The sequence below is a fragment of the Oncorhynchus masou genome, chromosome 6, assembly GCF_036934945.1.
Source record: "Oncorhynchus masou masou isolate Uvic2021 chromosome 6, UVic_Omas_1.1, whole genome shotgun sequence".
Lineage (NCBI taxonomy): Eukaryota > Metazoa > Chordata > Actinopteri > Salmoniformes > Salmonidae > Oncorhynchus > Oncorhynchus masou.
The window spans coordinates 68,097,806-68,121,044 of NC_088217.1; the positions used below are offsets into that span (position 1 = coordinate 68,097,806).

The 23,239-nt window shown below is 42.4% G+C and overlaps 1 protein-coding gene across 2 annotated transcripts in view; it reads right to left on the bottom strand.

The window, feature by feature from the left end:
• LOC135542491 (activin receptor type-2A) overlaps positions 1–18,564 on the bottom strand; it is a 49,853-nt gene extending 31,289 nt beyond the window's left edge. The window contains exon 1 of one of the 2 annotated variants that reach the window (XM_064969488.1): positions 17,376–18,564. In XM_064969488.1, coding sequence (XP_064825560.1) covers positions 17,376–17,430 — 55 coding nt within the window. In that variant the 5' untranslated portion in view covers positions 17,431–18,564. The remainder of the gene's footprint in view (positions 1–17,375) is intronic. The other variant, XM_064969489.1, reaches the window with a different exon arrangement.
• Between the last annotated feature and the right edge of the window lie 4,675 nt (positions 18,565–23,239).

Below are 23,239 nucleotides of genomic sequence, written 5' to 3' on the forward strand. Positions count from 1 at the left end.
TGGCAGCCTCACCAAAGGCTCCCCGACACCCTGCCTGCCTGACTTGCTGCCTGTCCAGAAGCCAAAAGGCGATGCTGGGACTGAGAAGGTAATCATATGAGCTTGAGGCCCGGAGCATTTCAGAGTTTAAGGGCTCCGCTCAGTCCAGTGGCTCTGGGACGGGTCTGAGAGACAGACAGGCAGCATGGATGGATGGGCGAGAGAGCGATAGTGAGAGGAGAGAGAGAGTGCGTGAGAGAGAGCAGCATCTGAAGATTTGAGGCAATTCTACACATTTTGTAATTTTATAATATCTGAATGAGAATGATTAACAAAATCAATGTGGCCCCCCTAGAGATCATAGCCCCTGGGCAGGTGCCTGGTTGGTATTCGACCATGATTAATACAAGTTTGGATAGCTGGCCAGACTAACTAACTACAGACTCGACATGGCTAATTGAGTGACATAAGAGAAAAACTGCTGATACACCACATTTTGAAATTGCACTTTGTCTATTCTATTATTCTTACTCTCAACAGTAAGTTGAGACCCTTACTGAGATCCTTAACCTCACAGAAATGTCACTTGTGTTTCTTACGTCAGGAACCGGCCCTGCATGGGGGACCTCCTGTACTGCTGCGTGTGTGGTGTGTGTGTGTGTGTGTGTGTGTGTGTGTGTGTGTGTGTGTGTGTGTGTGTGTGTGTGTGTGTAAACCAAACTATTCATTAAACACTTGGCATAGTCATAGCACAGGGTGGAATTGCTCATGTCGTTGACTAAATTAAATAAATCATTTACTAACTGCCTTAAGCAGAGATTAAAATGATTAGCTGGGATGCGTTTTTTCAGAGACCGTAGGTTATGTGTTGGCTGTTGGAATCTTGCAAGAATATTAAAATCGGCACAAAGACACAGAGCAAATATCCTAGCGAATAATGATTATTGATGATTCGCTTGTTGATTTTGTGAGAGATTGGCCTACAGAACACAAATAAACTCCACACCGAATTGCTTCAAGCTGGGTGCATCTTTACCTTTAGAAAAAAAAAAAATCCCTGTTCTCATGATGATGCCCAGCGCTAAGAAGGAGTGAAAGGGAATTCATTTGAGAAATCGCCAGAGTAAGTCACTAATTCAGTCGCTCCCAGAGTACAACATTACACCAGCCTGTACAGTGGACTGTTTCCAGGATAAATTGGAGTGAAGAATGTATGTTTACTCCCTTTTCTCCCCAATTTCATGACAGCCAATTGGTAGTTACAGTCTTGTCCCATTGCTGCAACTCCCGTACGGACTTGGGAGAGGCGAAGGTCCAGAGCCGTGCGTCCCCCCGAAACACAGCCCTGCCAAACCGCACTGCCTCTTGACACACTGCTCGCTTATGCCGGATGCCGGATGCCAGTAGCACCAATGTGTCGGAGGAAACACCGTACAACTGGCGACCAAAGTCAGCGTGCATGCTCCAAACCCTCCCCTAACCCGGGCAACGCAGGGCCCAATTGTGCGCCGCCTCATGGGTCTCCCAGTTGCCGGCTGCGACACAGCCTGGGATCGAACCCGGGTCTGTAGTGACGCCTCAAGCACTAGCGATGCAGTGCCTTAGACTGCTGCGCCACTCGGGAGAACCTGAAGAAGGGTTTTAACAGAGTTTTGGCTGCTGCCTTTACCTTTCCTTTCTGATTTAGAAGTAACTGACTTGAGGAGAAGCCATAACGTAGATGGAACTAAGAGACGAGAGAAGTTAAGAGCTTCAACTCGGGGACTTGGCACTGCCAGTCCCACTCTATGAGGGACTGGCAGGGGTGACTGTCCTTAAAAGACAGGTGTTGAGGTCGGAAATATGGTTCTTTTGAAAAAGAAAAAAAAGTATTCGATTCCACAGATAGGCTCTCAGGCTAGCCAGTTTCTGCAAGCGTCACTAATGTTTCTCAGTAGCTGGAGTGTAGATCAGTCCTGAATTAATTTCATGTTCAGCTTACCAAGCCTTCAGGTAACCGCCCCTCAGGCAATGCTGCCAGTGTACAGGAATGGAAAGAAGTTAAACGGTAATGATTTTACCTCCGAAAGCACTGGAGCTAGCCAAAGGCAAGAGTGCAGAGGTCTCACGACACTTAGCACTGGCTTGGTGGGGAGAGTAATGGGCATGGGTTGAGAAATACTTATTGGACAAGTTCAGGTACTACCTCCCCGTTTCACTCAGTTACTTTGGATCTTGTTCTAGCGTTTTGTTCCTACTGAATTACAACCCAGGTTCTCTGCAGTTGACCAGGAGCAGCGTTTACCACTACAACGTTCTAGCTGGACGAGTGTCTTGTCAAACTGAAAAATTGTGCCAATTACAGCCAGCTGTTTTGTCTGGTTTGGAGTACACAGCAGCTGCCGAGGCTCGTAGCTGACACGCAGAAAGCGTCACAAATTAACACCCTTTCCCCTATATAGTGCCCTACGAGTGACCCTGGCCCCATTAGAGCTGCATGGTTGAAACACTGCTTACTTCTGCAGAGCTGAGATCCTACAGAGTCAGCACTAATTGTACTGACACAGTTTATATATAGCCTGATGTTTCTTTTCCCAGGGCCATCAAGCTTTCACGTGACGTTAGGGAAAACACTTTACGTCAGGCATTCTAGGGTCCAGTTTAGATAAATAAAGCAGTGTCAGGAAGCGGAGTAGCAGACGCCTGAAGAAAAATGTTTTTCCTTTTCTTTCTCTTCACGGCGATGTCGAGAGTACCGGGGCGTCGTATTACAATACCACCAACAACAACGGGCAGGAAAAGGATATGGGGCGTAGAGAGGAGTCCCTTAAACAGCTCTACTGACAACCGGGGAGCTGTTACTACTCAGTTACACTCAGTTGACTCCTTCAACCCAATAACTGTTCGACACAATTACAACCAGCTTGAGTATGTCGATGCGGCGTTATCTGATTAAGAAAAACCCTCAGTAACATCTGTAACGCATAGAACAGAACCCGTCTCTCACCACAGCCGCTGTGGAGGACCCGGAGTCTGGCGATTGAGACTACGGATATACCTACTCTATCCTGGACATTGCACCCACTGAATGACACGTGCCCGTGTTCTGCCATGATCAACGACATAGGAGGAGCTACGGAAAAACACTGGGCCTGGTTTCTCTCTCTGTGATGTGGCTGAGGGACAGGAGTGCCTAGCTACACAGCTGCAACTGCTGCAGTGTAGGGTTGCTGCTGACTATCAGCCAGCTTGCATTATGCAATGACTGGAGAGACAGGAGACTCACTGCAGGCGGAATCGTGTGGTTGTGCACCCTGCTGCAACACACACACACACACACACACACACACACACACACACACACACATACACACACACACACACACACACACACACACACACACACACACACACACACACGGCCCCTATGCGGCTGGTTTCCAGGGATTGGGTTACAGTTACATAATATACAGTAGAAGTGCCACTGTAGCCCATCGGGAGGAATATTGCTCTCCACTCTGCCTGCCTGGTGTAATCACTTTACTGTGACAGGGTGAGGGACGCTGGACCCTTGGAATCAGCCACTTATGGCCCAAATGTTGAGCAGCATCTCTAGTGACTGTTAAGAAGCAACTAAACAATACTTGGAAATGGCTTATGTATCCTTATTGGTTATTCAATATAAATCATTTCTCTATTCATGATAAGTTGATACGGACTTCAAACAAAGCACACTGAACCGGTTAGCCGCTAGCCAGACCCGGTCACAAAGCCCGCAGTCTTTCCATACAGGCCAGTAAAACCAGCAAACTCAGCAACAGCATCCAATCCCCTTAATCCTTGCTGGAATGTCCGACAGCCTATCAGTCTCCACTTCAATTATACTGCTGATGGCCAGTTGCTTTGCTTACGGCCAAGGCTACAGCATTCAGGGCACCCAATGAACTAGTCTACTGTCCAGGCACCAATATTCCAGAGCCCTGCGCCAGCCTAATAGGCTACAGCCAGCTCTGTGCATAGTGTACATTCTCACAGTTTATTCTACAGGAAGGAAATACAATTTTAAACAGCTAATTATCCTCGGCAGTGTTGGGTGTAGGGGCAGGGGGTTGGGGTAAGGGCACTAACCCCAGCTAGCTAAATTGTCTGGAATTATCTTGAGGAAAATTGTGGTAAGAATAATCTATGACCAGAAGGGAAAAGGGTAAAACTCCATGCTTATCTTCAGAGCAATTAAACCACGTAAAAGCAAATGACTGCTCACAACCACCTATAGCTACGACTATTTAGCCGAGAGGACCATTTCGGGCCTACTTGGGGCCTAGTTGATGAAAAGGTCTTCCCCAGCACCTCTATTGTACTCTGTCGCTTCTTTCATCCACAGGGCTCGAAAATACCTCCCTGCACAGTGCTCATGTTCTACAGGAAAGGCCTACATTTTCAAATAGGTATTTAAATAGGCCATGATTATTAGTAATTGGTCCCCCTCTAACCACTTAGTGCGCATTAGCCTACTGGAAGCAAATCAACCCGTCCGTTCAACAAGCAGCAGACACATATAACCCATCTACCTAAAAACAGACTTCCCTTTGTGCTTTGGGGGCTGAGTCAGTGGGAGGGAGAAGAAGAAAAAAATAAACTGATAACAGCGAGGCATGAAAAATCTTAAATCGGGAGCAAAAAAAGAGCAAGGGGAAAGAAAGAGTCTTAAGAGACTTGAAACAAGAACATGATAAATGTAGAACAACCAGTTTTAATCAGCTTGGATCTAAAGCAAGGCCCGTACGCTGAGCAGCCAGTCTGTCTAGACTACTGCAGTCCTGTGAAGCATAAGGCAACATCTGCAGGACACATTAATTACACTTAGGACTAAGCCCTTTTTACTTTAGGCCTCCAGAGTCCTGAGCGCTGAGAAAATTGCAGTGGGCTGAAAGTGAAACGCATGGTTTACTAACAGTAACCTCAGCCCAATTATGCACACGTCTTACCATACACATCATACCTTTGTGTACATTACATACAGTGGCAGGAAAAAGTATGGGAACCCTTTGTAAATATCTGGATTTCTGCATAAATTAGTCATAAAAATGTGATCTGATCTTCATCGAGATCACAAAGAGTCTGCTTAAATTAATAACAAACAACTATACGATTTCATGTCTTTATTGAACACAACAATTATACAATTATATGAACACTTGGATTTAATAACTGGTTGAACCTCCTTTGGCAGCAATAACCTCAAGCAAACGTTTTCTGTAGTTGAGGATCAGATCTGCATAACGGTCAGGAGGAATTTTGGACCATTCCTCTTTACAAAACTGTTTCAGTTGAGCAATATTCTTGGGATGCCTGGTGTGAACTGCTCGAGGCCATGCCACAGCATCTCAATTCAGAAGGTGTATTTTCTTCTGTTGTTGATATACTTCTGTGTTTTGGGTCCTTGTCCGGTTGCATCACCCAACTTCTCTTGAACTTCAATTAGAGGAACAGATCGCCTTACATTCTCCTGCAAAACGTCTTGATAAACTGCAAAATGACAACTCAACTGCAGTTTCATCTGTCCACAGAATATTTTTGCTAGAGGCGCTGTGGAACATCCAGGTGCACTTTCGCAAACTTCCGACATGCAGATTTTTTTGGACAGCAGTGGCTTCTTCCAATGACCACCATTCTTGTTTGGTGTTCTACATATCATCATATGTCAACAGAGATGTTAGCATGTTCCAGAGATTTCTTTAAGTCTTTATCTGAGATTCTTCTTAACCTCATTGAGCATTCTGTGCTGTGCTCTTGTAGTCATCTTTGCAGGACGGCCACTCAAATCAAATCAATTTTTATTTGTCACATACACATGGTTAGCAGATGTTAATGCGAGTGTAGCAAAATGCTTGTGCTTCTAGTTCCGACAATGCAGTAATAACCAACAAGTAATCTAACTAACAATTCCTAAACTACTGTCTTATACACAGTGTAAGGGGATAAAGAATATGTACATAAGGATATATGAATGAGTGATGGTACAGAGCAGCATAGGCAAGATACAGTAGATGGTATCGAGTACAGTATATACATATGAGATGAGTATGTAAACAAAGTGGCATAGTTAAAGTGGCTAGTGACACATGTATTACATAAGGATGCAGTCGATGATATAGAGTACAGTATATACGTATGCATATGAGATGAATAATGTAGGGTAAGTAACATTATATAAGATAGCATTGTTTAAAGTGGCTAGTGATATATTTACATCATTTCCCATCAATTCTCATTATTAAAGTGGCTGGAGTTGAGTCACTGTCAGTGTGTTGGCAGCAGCCACTCAATGTTAGTGGTGGCTGTTTAACAGTCTGATGGCCTTGAGATTGAAAAACAGCTTCTGTCTCTCGGTCTTAGCTTTGATGCACCTGTACTGACCTCGCCTTCTGGATGATAGCGGGGTGAACAGGCAGTGGCTCGGGTGGTTGATGTCCTTGATGATCTTTATGGCCTTCCTGTAACATCGGGTGGTGTAGGTGTCCTGGAGGGCAGGTAGTTTGCCCCCGGTGATGCGTTGTGCAGACCTCACTACCCTCTGGAGAGCCTTACGGTTGAGGGCGGAGCAGTTGCCGTACCAGGCGGTGATAAAGCCCGCCAGGATGCTCTCGATTGTGCATCTGTAGAAGTTTGTGAGTGCTTTTGGTGACAAGCCGAATTTCTTCAGCCTCCTGAGGTTGAAGAGGCGCTGCTGCGCCTTCTTCACGATGCTGTCTGTGTGAGTGGACCAATTCAGTTTGTCTGTGATGTGTATGCCGAGGTACTTAACTTGCTACTCTCTCCACTACTGTTCCATCGATGTGGATAGGGGGGGGGGTGTTCCCTCTGCTGTTTCCTGAAGTCCACAATCATCTCCTTAGTTTTGTTGACGTTGAGTGTGAGGTTATTTTCCTGACACCACACTCCGAGGGCCCTCACCTCCTCCCTGTAGGCCGTCTCGTCTTTGTTGGTAATCAAGCCTACCACTGTTGTGTCGTCCACAAACTTGATGATTGAGTTGGAGGCGTGCGTGGCCACGCAGTCGTGAGTGAACAGGGAGTACAGGAGAGGGCTCAGAACGCACCCTTGTGGGGCCCCAGTGTTGAGGATCAGCGGGGAGGAGATGTTGTTACCTACCCTCACCACCTGGGGGCGGCCCGTCAGGAAGTCCAGTACCCAGTTGCACAGGGCGGGGTCGAGACCCAGGGTCTCGAGCTTGATGACGAGCTTGGAGGGTACTATGGTGTTGAATGCCGAGCTGTAGTCGATGAACAGCATTCTCACATAGGTATTCCTCTTGTCCAGATGGGTTAGGGCAGTGTGCAGTGTGGTTGAGATTGCATCGTCTGTGGACCTATTTGGGCGGTAAGCAAATTGGAGTGGGTCTAGGGTGTCAGGTAGGGTGGAGGTGATATGGTCCTTGACTAGTCTCTCAAAGCACTTCATGATGACGGAAGTGAGTGCTACGGGGCGGTAGTCGTTTAGCTCAGTTACCTTAGCTTTCTTGGGAACAGGAACAATGGTGGCCCTCTTGAAGCATGTGGGAACAGCAGACTGGTATAGGGATTGATTGAATATGTCCGTAAACACACCAGCCAGCTGGTCTGCGCATGCTCTGAGGGCGCGGCTGGGGATGCCGTCTGGGCCTGCAGCGTTGTGAGGGTTAACACGTTTAAATGTTTTACTCACCTCGGCTGCAGTGAAGGAGAGACCGCATGTTTCCGTTGCAGGCCGTGTCGGTGGCACTGTATTGTCCTCAAAGCGGGCAAAAAAGTTATTTAGTCTGCCTGGGAGCAAGACATCCTGGTCCGTGACTGGGCTGGATTTCTTCCTGTAGTCCGTGATTGACTGTAGACCCTGCCACATGCCTCGTGTCTGAGCCGTTGAATTGAGATTCTACTTTGTCTCTGTACTGACGCTTAGCTTGTTTGATAGCCTTACGGAGGGAATAGCTGCACTGTTTGTATTCAGTCATGTTACCAGACACCTTGCCCTGATTGAAAGCAGTGGTTCGTGCTTTCAGTTTCACGCGAATGCTGCCATCAATCCACGGTTTCTGGTTAGGGAATGTTTTAATCGTTGCTATGGGAACGACATCTTCAACGCACGTTCTAATGAACTCGCACACCGAATCAGCGTATTTGTCAATGTTGTTATCTGACGCAATACGAAACATGTCCCAGTCCACGTGATGGAAGCAGTCTTGGAGTGTGGAGTCAGCTTGGTCGGACCAGCGTTGGACAGATCTCAGCGTGGGAGCTTCTTTTTTTAGTTTTTGTCTGTAGGCAGGTATCAGCAAAATGGAGTCGTGGTCAGCTTTTCCAAAAGGGGGGCGGGGCAGGGCCTTATATGCGTTGCGGAAGTTAGAGTAACAGTGATCCAAGGTTTTTCCACAACCTGGTTGCGCAATCGATATGCTGATAAAATTTAGGGAGTCTTGTTTTCAGATTAGCCTTGTTAAAATCCCAAGCAACAATGAATGCAGCCTCCGGATAAATGGTTTCCAGTTTGCAAAGGGTTAAATAAAGTTCGTTCAGAGCCATCGATGTGTCTGCTTGGGGGGGGGGATATATACGGCTGTGATTATTATCGAAGAGAATTCTCTTGGTAGATAATGCGGTCTACATTTGATTGTGAGGAATTCTAAATCAGGTGAACAGAAGGATTTGAGTTCCTGTATGTTCCTTTCATCGCACCATGCCTCGTTAGCCATAAGGCATACACCCCCACCCCACTCCTAGGGAGAGTAGCAACAGTGCTGAACTCTCTCCATGTAGAGACAATTTGTCTTACCGTGGACTGAAGGCTTTTAGAGATACTTTTGTAACCCTTTCCAGCCCTATGCAAGTCAACAGTTCTTAATCTGACGGTCTTCTGAGATCTCTTTTGTTCGAGGCATGGTTCACATCAGGCAATGTTTCTTGTGAATAGCAAGCTCAAATTTTGAGGATTTTTTTTTATAGGACAAGGCAGCTCTAATCAACATCTCCAATCTTGTCTCATTGACTGGACTCCAGGTTTGCTGACTCCAATTTTGGAGAAGTCATTAGCCTAGGGGTTCACATACTTTTTCCAACCTACACTGTGAACGTTTAAATGATGTATTTAATATAGAGAAGGAAATAATTTGTGTGTTATTTGTTTAAGCACACTATATTTGTGACTTAGATGAAGATCAGATCAAATTTGATACCAATTTATGCAGAAATCCAGGTCATTCCAAAGGGTTCACATATTTTTTATTGCCACTAAGTGGGTGTAACTCCACCAATTGACAGAATATGGGAAGTGCATCTTTCCCTTTCAAGACGGTTCTATACTGAACAAAAATATAAACGCAACAAAGTGGTGGTCCCATGTTTCATGAGCTGAAATAAAAGATCCCAGAAATGTTCCATACGTACAAAAAGCTTATTTCTCTCAATTTTTTGGCACAAATTTGTTTACATCCCTGTTAGTGAGCATTTCTCCTTTGCCAAGATAATCCATCCACCTGACAGGTGTGGCATACCAAGAAGCTGATTAAACAGCATGATCATTACACAGGTGCACCTTGTGCTGGGGACAATAAAAGGCCACTCTAAAATGTGCAGTTTTGTTACACAACACAATGCCACAGTTGTCAAGTTGAGGTAGCGTGTAATTGGCATGCTGACTCCAGGAATGTCCACCAGAGCTGTTGATAGGGAATCGAATGTTAATTTCTCTAAGCCGCCTCCAATGTCACTTTAGAAATCTTGGCAGTACGTCCAACCAACCTCACAACCGCAGACCACGTGTAACCACGCCACCCCAGGACCTCCACGTCCGGCTTCTTCACCTGCAGGATCGTCTGAGACCAGCCACCCGGACAGCTGATGAAACTGAGGAGTATTTCTGTCTGTAATTAAGCTGTTTTGTGGGACAAAAACTCATGCTGACTGGCTGGACCTGGCTCCCCAGAGGGTGTGCCTTGCTCCCAAGTGTGTGGATCTATGCCCTCCCAGGCCCACCCATGGCTGCGCCCCTGCCCAGTTGTGAAATCCATAGATTAGGGCCTAATGATCGACTGGTCAATCTCCAAGGCATTCCTAGACAATCACCAGAACATTTTTGTAAAAAAAACACAAATCCTTGTGTTCCTATTTTTTTGTATTAGTCCCGGGCTGTTGGCGGTAGATACGTCTGATTCAGATGCCCTGCGCGCAGGTAGGCAAACTGTTGCCATTTTGAACCACTTCATGTGTCTGAAGGTACAAAAACCCTGCCTTCCCGGCAGGCCCAGAGAGAAAATAATGTGCACTATAGGCCTACCACTGGCCAATCGGATGGCTCAGATGATCGTATCTGCAGTAAGGTAGCAGGCATAAAAAAGGAAGCTACAGCAAAGTTGATATTGTGAGATTTCAAAATGTTTAAAACCATGACTGCAGCGACTGTCAACGAATACAGCAAAGAGATGCTGTTTTTATGAGTTCATGTTTAAGTTGCTACTCACCACTGTCAACACTTTGATTAACACTTTTAAAAGCCATAAAATGCACGTTCTTCCTATTTCCACTCTGTGCTACAACAAGCACTGCAGCAGTAATGAATGAGCATCTATAGGATTGCGTTGTTGTTATTATTAGCGGCTTGGATCTTTGTTAATATCTTGGGATATTTCACTTTCTCTGTTCATAGGCGTAGCAACATTAATTTGTGCATGAGGCAGAAATAATGCGGTGCGACTCCAGTTGCCATCATCTGGAAGACGGTGCCCCTTTTTGGTCAGAGTCAGTGGAGGAAAGGGAGAGAGGAGGGATGTTGAGAGGCGGACACTCAGTCTGCGGCTCTGCTGAGAATGAATGACCATCAGAAGCAGGCACCATCAGCCCAGTAAAATAAAAAAGCAAATTATTTAAAATGTATGCTCACTCAGCTGTGTTTCAAATATAGCCTACCTCAAATATAATTTTCAAAAATGGCCCGAACAACAATGCATTGGCAGGACAGTTCAAGCAAAGCCCATATGCGGTGATAATGTATAGTTTATAGTCTACAGATTACTGCACAAACCTCATTGCTACATTACTGTTTTTAATTTATTAATATTGCATAGGCTTACGTTTCTTAAGTCATGTTAAAAAAAAATTCTAAGCGGTAGATCTCGGCTTGGTGGTTTTCCCATTAAATTCAATACATTTTTGAATATTGTTGAATTCAGTTTTAATGTTTGGATTCTGTGATTCTGTCCGCATCACAGATTTTATAGGGCCCTAATTATTCAGGAAGGACACAAGAAGGAAACTGGAACACAGTGCCAGTCAACTCCAGCAGCTCCTTAAACTGTGAGCGACCAAAATATTGCAGATGAGAAAAAGAGTTTAACCCAAATAACAAATTGTAAAAGTTTGTAACGAGTTCAACATTTTTGGACATGTGAATACTCCCCTTGCTTCTCAAAAACTGAGCGAGCCAAAACTAAGGAGATGTTCTCCAGCTGTGCCATCCATCCATCCATCCTGAAACTAATGGAGCCTGTGAGGGGAAGGGCCTGCTACATCTGTCTGGCTTCATCATTTCTCTAGTCTGGTTTGGGTTGCTGGTAGTTGACAGTGTCAACATGAGCCCTGGAGGGGGTGGGAACATGCTCTTTTTCACTAACTGACACGGTGAGGAATGCCTGGGCTCCACTCTGGGGCCTCCAGGGTTCCCTGGAGACTGGTGACTCAGAGGGACGCTAGCAGATCTGGGTTCAAATAGTATTTGGCCTCTTGAGAATGCTTTGAGTGTTAACTTGAGCCTGCCTGGAGTATATGAAATGGAGTGGCGTTTGCACTTAGGGGACTATTCCATTGGCCCTGATGCACCAGGCAAGCTTAATCAAACACAGATTAGGCTTGAGTGATTTCAAATACTATTTGAACCCAAGTCCAGACTCTAGAGAGCGAGGTAGCAGGTAACCTGAACCGGATCCAAAGCCTGGAAAGGAATGGGCCATGGGCAGGCGAGCGACAGCATTTGAGCGGCTTATTATTCCACACCGAGGACACCAAACCTCAACCACTTCAGTCAGTCAGAGTGGAGTTTGGTTTCAGTTTTAGTAACAAATCTACAGTCCAGCAGAGCATGTCTGTATTACTGTACATGACATGTCAAGATGAGTGCGATTCAATTATAGTGCTGTTGCTTGGCTTTCGTGAAGCCAACATAAGTTATTACACATTTTTGAGCTGAGGGTTTAAGCGGCTCGAGCTACTTTACCCCCAGCATATGGCTGTGTAGCCTAACCTCTTTAGCCTTGTTTTAAAGAGGATCAACCTCTACATGGGCCTTTGTCCCAAATCAGAATCAAAGGACTGTTTGAGGCTACACCGTTTGAATTCTTCATTGAGCGTCACACCGCAGTACTTTCTTCAGGGTCTAGGGTATGCATATCTACTGTCCTCATAATTCCTACTCACGTCAGTATACAGACGCCCACATTCAGAGACAGATATTCAGGTTTAACACAGAACGAAAGATGTAGATGAAACAATGTAAATGTGTAAGTTGGCCAGAATAGTTCATACTTTTACATGTCATCAAACCTTGAAAATATAACCTTGACAGTGTTTTCCCCTAGGATTGTGGTGGCAAAGGTAGCAGGGGTAGCTGTTCGCATAGACTTCCAGTCATTGAGCCAATGACTATCCCTTTAAAAGCGAGTCTCTGCTGCTAAATGAATATAGGGGAAACACTGCTTGACCGACCAACTATAAGGGCAGCAGCAAGCTTTCAAAAGCAGACAGCATACAGGATTATCTAGGCAGCTTGCTCCCCAATGAGGATTCTGCATTTAATTCCATATAGTCTCAAGTCAGCAAGTTGTAGTTTTCAATAAATGAGACAAAGCTGCACGAGGCCCACCACCACCAGACAAAAACATATAGATGCCAATGGAATGAGGACCAACTTAAAATAACTTTACATTAAGATCGGTATGGCACCTTTTCTCATTTATGGATTTATTTTGCATTTCCAGTATAGGCCTTGAGGTTATGTGATGCCACAGTATGACAAAACAGTACAGGTCAGGATGGTATTTCCCCATCTAAGATACCATATATTGACAGTGGGTACTCAACTGGCAAAATGGAGGGTGTTAGGTGACAGGACAAACAACGGGCGCTATGCGTAATCAAATGCACTTTCACTAAATTTGGTCGTTAAAATACATAGAATCATTTGAAAACATGAAAGTGGAAGAAAAAAAAAATCACAATAATATACGTTTTATTTACGCGATGAGCCCAAATGTAAAGTACCTTGCTGAAAACGGTCAAATCTGTGGGACAGCCTTCATGAAACCCCTGTGCTCATATTTGTTCTTTGCCATAGGTATTACTCACTCTTCCAGAGTAAGATTAATGTGACATTGTATTGCGAAAGTATGCGAACGTTCTGAGGGTGTTTTGTGGTCACCAGACGTCCTTGGACGTGAAATATAAGGTTATATGTTGTTGTTTTTTCGCTTCGGTCATTCAGAGGTTTTCAAAAGACACTAAAAAACAGGTTACAAAGTAGAGCTTTGTATCTACATTTTGGCGTACGGGGTGTCAAAGATTCACATGTTGCCACCTGTTCTCATGACAAGATGCTAGCTAGCTAGCTGTATGAGGGAGTATGTTGGCTTGACGCCGTTCGCTTAGGGAACACTCTGTGCAAGAGGCAGCGCTGCTCTGCAGTGGCTGTATCAGGGTTTCGGTTAGGAAAACGTGGCGCCGAACAACGTGACCCGGGGAGATTTAAATTAAGCGGCCATTGGGTGCATAACCCATTTTTTTTTTTTTAAATGTATTTAACCTTTATTTAACTAGGCAAGTCAGTTAATTAGGGCGTCCACCCACGGGGCTCAGAATGACAGAAATCGCATTTAAATTCTGGTTACGCATCTTAACAGAACATGCAACTCATGTAATAAACAGCCAATAAAACATTATTTTGAAACATTTGCCAAAATGCAATTTGCGGGAAAACACCATTCTAAACAGCGCACCTGATGGCGCTTCCATATGTGACAGAGATTAAAATATCTGTTAGAAATTTACAAAAACAGTGAATCTAAAGATGCAATAACTAGGATGGGTTGCTAATATGACTAGGATTGTGCCTTTGGCTTCTGTTTATATGAAATAAATATGCAAAAATAAATATTATTCAAAATACTTTACCAGAAAGCATGACTTAGCCGCAGAGGAATCGAGAAGCATTAGCTCCTTAAAAAACAAAAACGGTGTATTGTCTCAAATCACAAGCTCGTAGGCCTATACTTATTTGGGAAGTCTGCAATTAGCGCAGCGTGCGTGGCAATAGGCCTAGCTGATTGAGTTGCAGCTGTCAGTGACAAGCATCAAAAATGTGTGAAAATGTGTCTTGAGTATAATTTTAAATAGGTGAACTAAGCTGTGAAATGTCTTTTCAATAACCAAAAATATTGTATTTGCAGCTGGTGTACAAAAAAGTAAAAAGATGCAACAAAAATAAACATGAAGCATAGAAATAGTGCACATAGAACATATCTATCGCTTCTAAGACTTGCATTCAATGAGAATGACATATCTATTATATTTACATCGCTATGTGAATTTGGTCAGGTAGCCCAAATAGTTACATATTGCAGCTTTGAAATGTTGCGACAAGAAGAAGAGGAGTGTGTGGCGAAGATATAGGCAATGATTTGTTCCACGGAAATGTGCATATGAAAATCATGACTGGCACACAGAACAGTGGAAATGGTTGGATAAATTGTAAGCTTCCTCAAACTTGAAACTCGTGTGAAGTCTTTATAAAATAATTGCCTCCCAGTTTCCATTGTCAGATTTTGCATATTTAAATTGGCAATAGGCCTAGCTTTGAAGCAAAGTAAGACATGCCTCATAATATGAAATAAAATATTCAGGTTTTATAAATACATGCAGAGTACCAGTCAAAAGATTGGACACCTACTCATTCAAGGGTTTTTCTTTATTATTTTTTTTATACTATTTTCTACATTGTAGAATAATAGTGAAGACATCACAACTATTAAATAACACATATGGAATCATGTAGTAACTAAAAAAAAGTGTTAAACAAATTTAAACCAAATTAAATATTATTTATCATATGCGCTGAATACAACAGGTGAAATGCCTTACAGTGAAATGCTTACTTATTACATTTACATTACATTTAAGTCATTTGGCAGACGCTCTTATCCAGAGCGACTTACTTATAAGCCCTTAACCAACAACGCAGTTAAGAAAAATAAGTGTTAGGTAAAAAATAGATAAGAAACAAAATTAATAAACAATTAAAGAGCAGCAGTAAAATAACAGCAGCGAGGGCTATATACAGGTACCGTTTTTTTGTTGTAGCAATTCCAACCACAAAGGCCTGATTCACACAGTCTCCTCTGAACAGTTGATGTTGAGATGTGTCTGTTACTTTAACTCTGTGAAGCATTTATTTGGGCTGTAATTTCTGAGGCTGGTAACTAATGAACTTATCCCTTGCAGCAGAGGTAACTCTGCATCTTTCTTTCCTGTGGCGGTCCTCATGAGAGCCAGTTTCATCATAGTTTCATCATGGTTTTTCCGACTGCAATTGAAGAAACTCTAAAATTTCGAAATTTTACAGATTGACTGACCATGTTTTAAAGTAATGTTGGACTGCCGTTTCTCTTTGCTTATTTGAGTTATTCTTAACATAATATGGACTTGGTCTTCTACCAAATAGGGCTATCTTCTGTATACCACCCCTTCCTTGTCACAACACAACTGATTGGCTCAAACACATTAAGAAGGAAAGAAATTCCACAATTTAACAAGGCACACCTGTTAATTGAAATGCATTCCAGGTGACTACCTCATGAAGCTGGTTGTGAGAATGCCAAGAGTGTGTAAAGCTGTCATCAAGGCAAAGGGTGGCTGCTTTGATGAATCTCAAATATAAAATATATTTTGATTTGTTTAACACTTTTTTGATTACTACATGACTCCATGTGTTATTTCATAGCTTGATTTCTTAGTAAATAGTAAAAATAAAGAAAAACCCTTGAATGAGTAGGTGTGTCCAAACATTTGACTGCTACCATAAATATGCACACACATGCACCCACATAATCATTTATAAAGTTTGTTTGATGTGTCTAGCTTAAAAAGGTGTAAGAGCAGAAGCGTAAAAAAACAACATTTAAGTGAATGTAACGTTACAATTCCCAATTCAAATATATATATATATATTTGGTATTGCTATATTAAATTGTTACAACCTCCCAGTTCTGCATAAAACATCAATATATGTTAACAATATGACCATTTTACTTTAAATGAATGAGCTTAACATGCTGTATCTCTCACATTCTGTACATACTAATTAGCATGTTACGTATATACCTTTCATAAAGTACTATAAAAAGCTGCATTCTAATGCCATAAATTGGTTCATATTGTTACACAACCTCAGTTTTGCATAAAGCATGATCATTTGTTAATATGACAAACCTACCTTAAATGATTGGTCTTATGTTACTGTAATTATGTATGCCGTGCTGCCTCATTTGCATATTAAGTGCAACATTTGCATAATATTGCATTTGCATTTAATACAATTTACTTGAATCATTTCTGTTCTACACCAGCCCTAAAAATGTCATAACAATATGACCACCCTATCTTATTGGGAAAAAAACAAGTTGAATGTAAGGATCCAGACAGGCGATTTAATGCCATTATTGACTAGGGATTAACATTGACCAGTCTACAACCTTTCGACCTTTTCCGATCACTTGAAAATAAGATCTCAGCAACGATAAGTCCTATCCTCATGAAATAAAGTGTTGTGTTTTCCTGAGACGCTTCTATATGACATAGAATACAAAGTATAACACAATAACCAAAGTATCAATTTGACCCCTAACACTCCACAAATTGATAAGATTGCCTCGTATGTGGTTTACGGCTAGTTCCATGGATGCTTCTTCATGTTTTTTTTTTCAGTGGTCTTGGTGCACTGGAAATGTAATGCTGCACACACGGAGGAAAAGGCATATTCCATGTATATCCACACACAGTGATTCCTCTTACATCATCAATCAACAGATACCTTCCCACTTATACTTGGCCCTGACTGAGAAGACACCCGAGTGCATTAAAGTATTCAATCACTACTACCGCTGTTGCACAGCCTGTTTGCCATGCAACAAATAGCCTTTTTACATTACAGGTGTCCGCATACTTGTTAGTGAGAAATCCCATTTGTTTGTCTCTCTGTTCAAGCAAAGTGTAATAAACTTTAAAACGAGGCAAGTGTCACTGTCAAAGGCCAAGGCGCATTTTATCATCGACTGTGTACAGTATTTCTAACACAACCATACATACAGAAGCCAGTTATTTTACCAACATATATCCACCCACCTGAGGACAACGAGATGAGAAAAACAGCAAACGCCAGCTCGCTAGCGGCTCCCATTTTCAATCCAATTGAAATCCTTTTTATTTCCGGGAAATAAACACAACACACAGCTGCAAATGTTTGCTCCTCCACTGTGTGTTATGAAGGTCTGTGCAAAAAGCTTTAAAAAAAAGTTTTTTTTAAAAGACTAACGTAACTAGCCAGCTAGTTTGCAAGCTAGTATTGTCAACAACATGTTGTGGTATTGACACTGACTTTCCAGCTGACAGGTGTTTGTTGAGAAGACCCACTCCAAAAGATCCACTGGCCAGCTACTACGTTACACAGTTGAAGGTCCCGACGAATTATGTCCACAAATATGGAAGAAGTGATACTTGTGTAGCTAGTTAGAGACTACAAAATGGTTAAAAAACCATAGCTATTGACTGACTTGTTGCAGGTTTGTCTAACGACCCATCTAAACGTTAGTTAGCATGTTACAGTACTACTAGTAGCTAGCAATATTACTAACGATTTCCAATTGTTCAACATTGTTATTTGACCTAATAAGACTAAACTAGGTATATTTAGCAACAATACCATGGAACATAGCTAATTAACCCTGAATCTTAAAAATGTGTACGTTAGCTAGCGTCAGGTAGTTTAAATTACTTAGTCTAGTTATCGTAAATTATCTAACGTTAGCTAAATAAGACGTTTCAATACACCACATGTAGTGGACTAACGTTATATTTGATACATCTAATTTCTTGGTCCTCACAACGCTGTCTTCACCTTCCAAAATGTAACGTTAACGTTATGCTAGCGCATAATCCGATTCCAAACAGAGACATTGCATTTTCCCTTCCCAATGGATTGCAACGTGTTCTGTCCGTTGACTTTTGCGAGCTTGTTAAGCATACGGTAAAAGCTGGCAACCAGTGTCTGTAAAAATCGTATCCAAGTGCAGCTTTTGAACAACCAAGATTTAATCAGACACGTCGTTGGGAAACACACATGAGATCAACAGTTAATTCGTTTTGTCAACACGGCTGCTGTCAAGTCATGAGCGTATCCAAGACAAGCACGGCAGTACAGCATTTTCCCATGCGTGCAGTATCCTCAACGTTTCCCTCTTCTGTGACCAGTGCCACAGTTTCAAGATGGCGTTTGGTGAGGATTGTCTTTGTATTTTTCTTTACTCCACCCTCAGACCCCTCCCCTCCGTTAACTCGAACCCCCTCTTGTCATATCGAAAGCGAGCTCGGGCAGCCGAAAGATGACTGGAATCCAATCAGAGACGAAAAACCCGTTGATATTTGGGATACATCTCAATAGCCTCATGGATTCCTCCTTTTATGTCCTCTCCTTCATCTGCTCTGATCGGAAAACATTTGATAAGTGAAATAAATATGATGTATTCTTAAAGGAAGTTGTTTTACCTGTCCTGTTCAGTTTCAGATCAACCCATGAAGGAAGAGAGTCAATGTCAAAAAGCAATATACCCCCACGCTGACTAAACTAAACTCCATAAAGCAATTTTCCCAGTAAGCAAAATATGTTGAACATGTCTTAGATGTATTTTCCAGATGTCGACGTCAGGTGCATTTTAGGTGCAGAATGAAAAGTGAAAAACGTATTTTCAAGACGTAACAAATACATATTTTCCAGATGTCGAAAATAAGTATTTTCTAAACATCGCAAATACGTATTTTGTGGACGTTAAAATACATATATTCTGGATGTGAAAATACATATTTTACGGACGTAGAAAATACGTATTTTACGGACGTAGAAAATACGTATTTTACAGACTTAGAAAATACGTATTTTCCGGATGTTGAAAATACTCATTTTCTGGACATCTGACATTTTTTATTTTGTGGAGGTTGAAAATACATATTTTACTGATGTTGAAATCAGGTTCATTTTACGTGCTGAATGAAAGGTGAAAATAGATATCGATTCTATGGCCAAATTTCAACTGCACATACAGTACCAGTCAACGTTTGGACACACCTACTCATTCAAGGGTTTTTATTTATTTTTACTATTTTCTACATTGTAGAATAATAGTGAAGACATCAACACTATGAAATAACACGTGGAATCATGTAGTAACCATAAAACTGTTCAAAAAAATAATATATATATATATATATATATATATATATATATATATATATATATATATATTATTTGAGATTCTTCAAAGCAGTCACCCTTTGCCTTGATGACAGCTTTGCACACTCTTGGCATTCTCTCAACCAGCTTCATGAGATAGTCACCTGGAATGCATTTTAATTAACAGGTGTGCCTTGTTAACAGTTAATTTGAGGAGTTTCTTTCCTTCTTAATGCGTTTAAGCCAATAGGTTGTGTTGTGACAAGGTAGGGGTGGTATACAGAAGATAGCCCTATTTGGTAAAAGACCAAGTCCATATTATGGCAAGAACAGCTCAAATGAGCAAAGAGAAACGACAGTCCATCATTACTGTAAGACACGAAGATCAGTCAATCCAGAAGATTTCAAGAACTTTCTTCAAGTGCAGTTGCAAAAACCATCAAACCCTATGATGAAACTCGCTCTCATGAGGACAGCCACAGGAAAGGAAGACCCAGAGTTACCTCTGCTGCAAAGGATACATTCATTACCAGCCTCAGAAATTGCAGCACAAATAAATGCTTCATGTAGTTCAAGTAACAGACACATCTCAACATCAACTGTTCAGAGGAGGCTGTGTGAATCAGGCCTTCAGGGTCGAATTGCTGCAAAGAAACCACTACTAAAGGACACCAACAAGAAGAAGAGGCTTGCTTTGGCCAAAAAACATCAGCAATGGACATTAGACCAGTGGCAATCTGTCCTTTGGTCTGATGAGTCCAAATCTGAGATTTTTGGTTCCAACCGCCGTATCATTGTGAGATGCAGAGTGGGTGAATGGATGATCTCCACATGTGTGGTTCCCACCGTGAGGTGTGATGGTGTGGGGATGCTTTGCAGGTGACACTGTCTGTAATTTATTTAGAATTCAAGGCACACTTAACCAGCATGGCTACCCCATCATTCTGCAGCGATACACAATCCCATCTGGTTTGCGCTTTGTTTTTCAACCCGACGATAACCCAACACACCTCCAGGCCTTGTAAGGGCTATTTGACCAAGAAGGAGAGTGATTGAGGGCTGCATCAGAGGACCTGGTCTCCACAATCAACCAACCTCAACCCAAATGAGATGGTTTGGGATGAATTGGACCGTGGAGTGACGGAAAAGCAGCCACCAAGTGCTCAACATACACTACCGTTCAAAAGTTTTGGGTCACTTAGAAATGTCCTTGTTTCCCATGAATAGGAAATATAGTCAAGACATTGACAAGGTTATAAATATTGATTTTTAATTGAATTAATAATTGTGTCCTTCAAACTTTGCTTTCGTCAAATAATCCTTCATTTGCAGCAATTACAGCCTTGCAGACTTTTGGCATTCTGGTTGTCAATTTGTTGAGGTAATCTGAAGAGATTTCGCCTCATGCTTACTGAAGCACCTCCCACAAGTTGGATTGGCTTGATGGGCACGTCTTACGCACCATACAGTCAAGCTGCTCCCACAACAGTTCAATAGGGTTGAGATCCGGTGACTGTGCTGGCCACTCCATTATAGACAGGATACCAGCTGACTGCTTCTTCCCTAAATAGTTCATGGTTTGGAGCTGTGATTTGGGTCATTATCCTGTTGTAGGAGGAAATTGGCTCCAATTAAGTGCCATCCACAGGGTACGGCATGGTGTTGCAAACTGAGTGATAGCCTTCCTTCTTCAAGATCCCTTTTACCCTGTATAAATATCCCACTTTACCACCACCAAAGCACCCCCAAACCATTACATTGCCTCCACCATGCTTGACAGATGGCGTCAAGTACTCCTCCAGCATATTTTCATTTTTTCTGTCTCACGAATGTTCTACATTGTGATCCGAACACTGAAACTTAGATTCGTCTGCCCCATAACACTTAAAAAAACTTTTAATCTGTCAAGTGTCTGTGTTCTTTTGCCCATTTTAATCTTTTCTTTTTATTGACCAGTCTGAGATATGGCTATTTCTTTGCAACTCTGCCTAGAAGGCCAGCATCCTGGAGTCGCCTCTTCACTGTTGACTTTGAGACTGGTGTTTTGCAGGTACTATTTAATGAAGCTGCCAGTTGAGGACTTGTGAGGTGTCTGTTTCTCAAAGTAGACACTCTAATGTACTTGTCCTCTTGATCAGTTGTGCACCGGGGCCCCCACTTCTCTTTCTATTCTGGTTAGAGCCAGTTTGCGCTGTTCTGTGAAGGGAGTAGTACACAGTGTTGCACGAGATCTTCAGTTTCTTGGCAATTTCTCGCATGCTATAACCTTCATTTCTCAGAAGACTGAACAGACTGACACATTTCAGAAGAAAGTCTTTGTTTCTAGCCATTTTGAGCCTGTAATCGAACCCACAAATACTAATGCTCCAGATACTCATCTAGTCTAAAGAAGGCCAGTTTCATTGCTTCTTTAACCAGGATAACAGTTTTCAGGTGCTAACATAATTGCAAAAGGGTTTTCTAATGATCAATTATCCTTTTAAAATGATAAACTTGGATTAGCTAACACAACGTGCCATCGGAACACAAGAGTGATGGTTGCTGATAATGGGCACCTATGTACACCTATGTAGACATTCCATAAAAAATCTGCCGTTTCCAGCTACAATAGTAATTTACATCATTAACAATGTCTACACTGTATTTCTGATCAATTTTATGTTATTTTAATGGACAAAAAAATGGCTTTTCTATCAAAAACAAGGACATTTCTGACTGTTGGAAAAAGATTCCAGGTGAAGCTGGTTGAGAGAATGCCAAGAGTGTGCAAAGCTGTAATCAAGGTTGCGACTTTGAGAGATCACTCCCCTCTCAAACAAGTATACATTTATGGGCTGTGGCTGTGGCTTTTGTGGCGCGATGGGTAACGGTGCTTCGTGGGTGTCAGTTGTTGATGTGTGCAGAGGGTCCCTGTTTCGAGCCCGGGTCGTGGCGTGGGACGGACAAAAGTTATACTGTTACATGTACTGTACTGTGATGTGCTCTACTGTACTGTATTGTGCTCTGCTGTCCAAACTTGTGAAACATATGATTGGTTCAGATTTGGTCTGGTCTGGACCGGGCCAAATCTAAACCTATTATATACAATTGAAGTCAGAAGTTTCCATACACTTAGGTTGGAGTCATTAAAACTAGTTTTTCAACCACTCCACAAATTTCTTGTTAACAAACTACAGTTTTGGCAAGTCGGGTTAGGTCATCTAATTTTTCCAACAATTGTTTACAGACAGATTATTTCACTTATCATTCACTGTATCACAATTCCAGTGGGTCAGAAGTTTACATACACTAAGTTGACTGTGCCTTTAAACAGCTTGGACATTCCGGAAAATGATGTCATGGCTTCAGAAGCTTCTGATAGGCTAATTTCCATTATTTGAGTCAATTGGAGGTGTACCTGTGGATGTATTTCAAGGTCTACCTTCAAACTCATGCCTCTCTGCTTGACATCATGGGGAAATCAAAATAAATCAATCAAGACCTCAGAAAAACAATGGTAGACCTCCACAAGTCTGGTTCATCCTTGGGAGCAATTTCCAAACGCCTGAAGGTACCACGTTCATCTGTACAAGCAATAGTACCCAAGTATAAACACCATGGGACCACGCAGCCGTCATACTGCTCAGGAAGGAGACGTGTTCTGTCTCCTAGAGATGAACGTACTTTGGTGCGAAAAGTGCAAATCAATCGACATAACCTGAAAGCCCTAACGACCATCATTATGTTTGGAAGAAAATGGGGGAGGCTTGCAAGCCGAAGAACA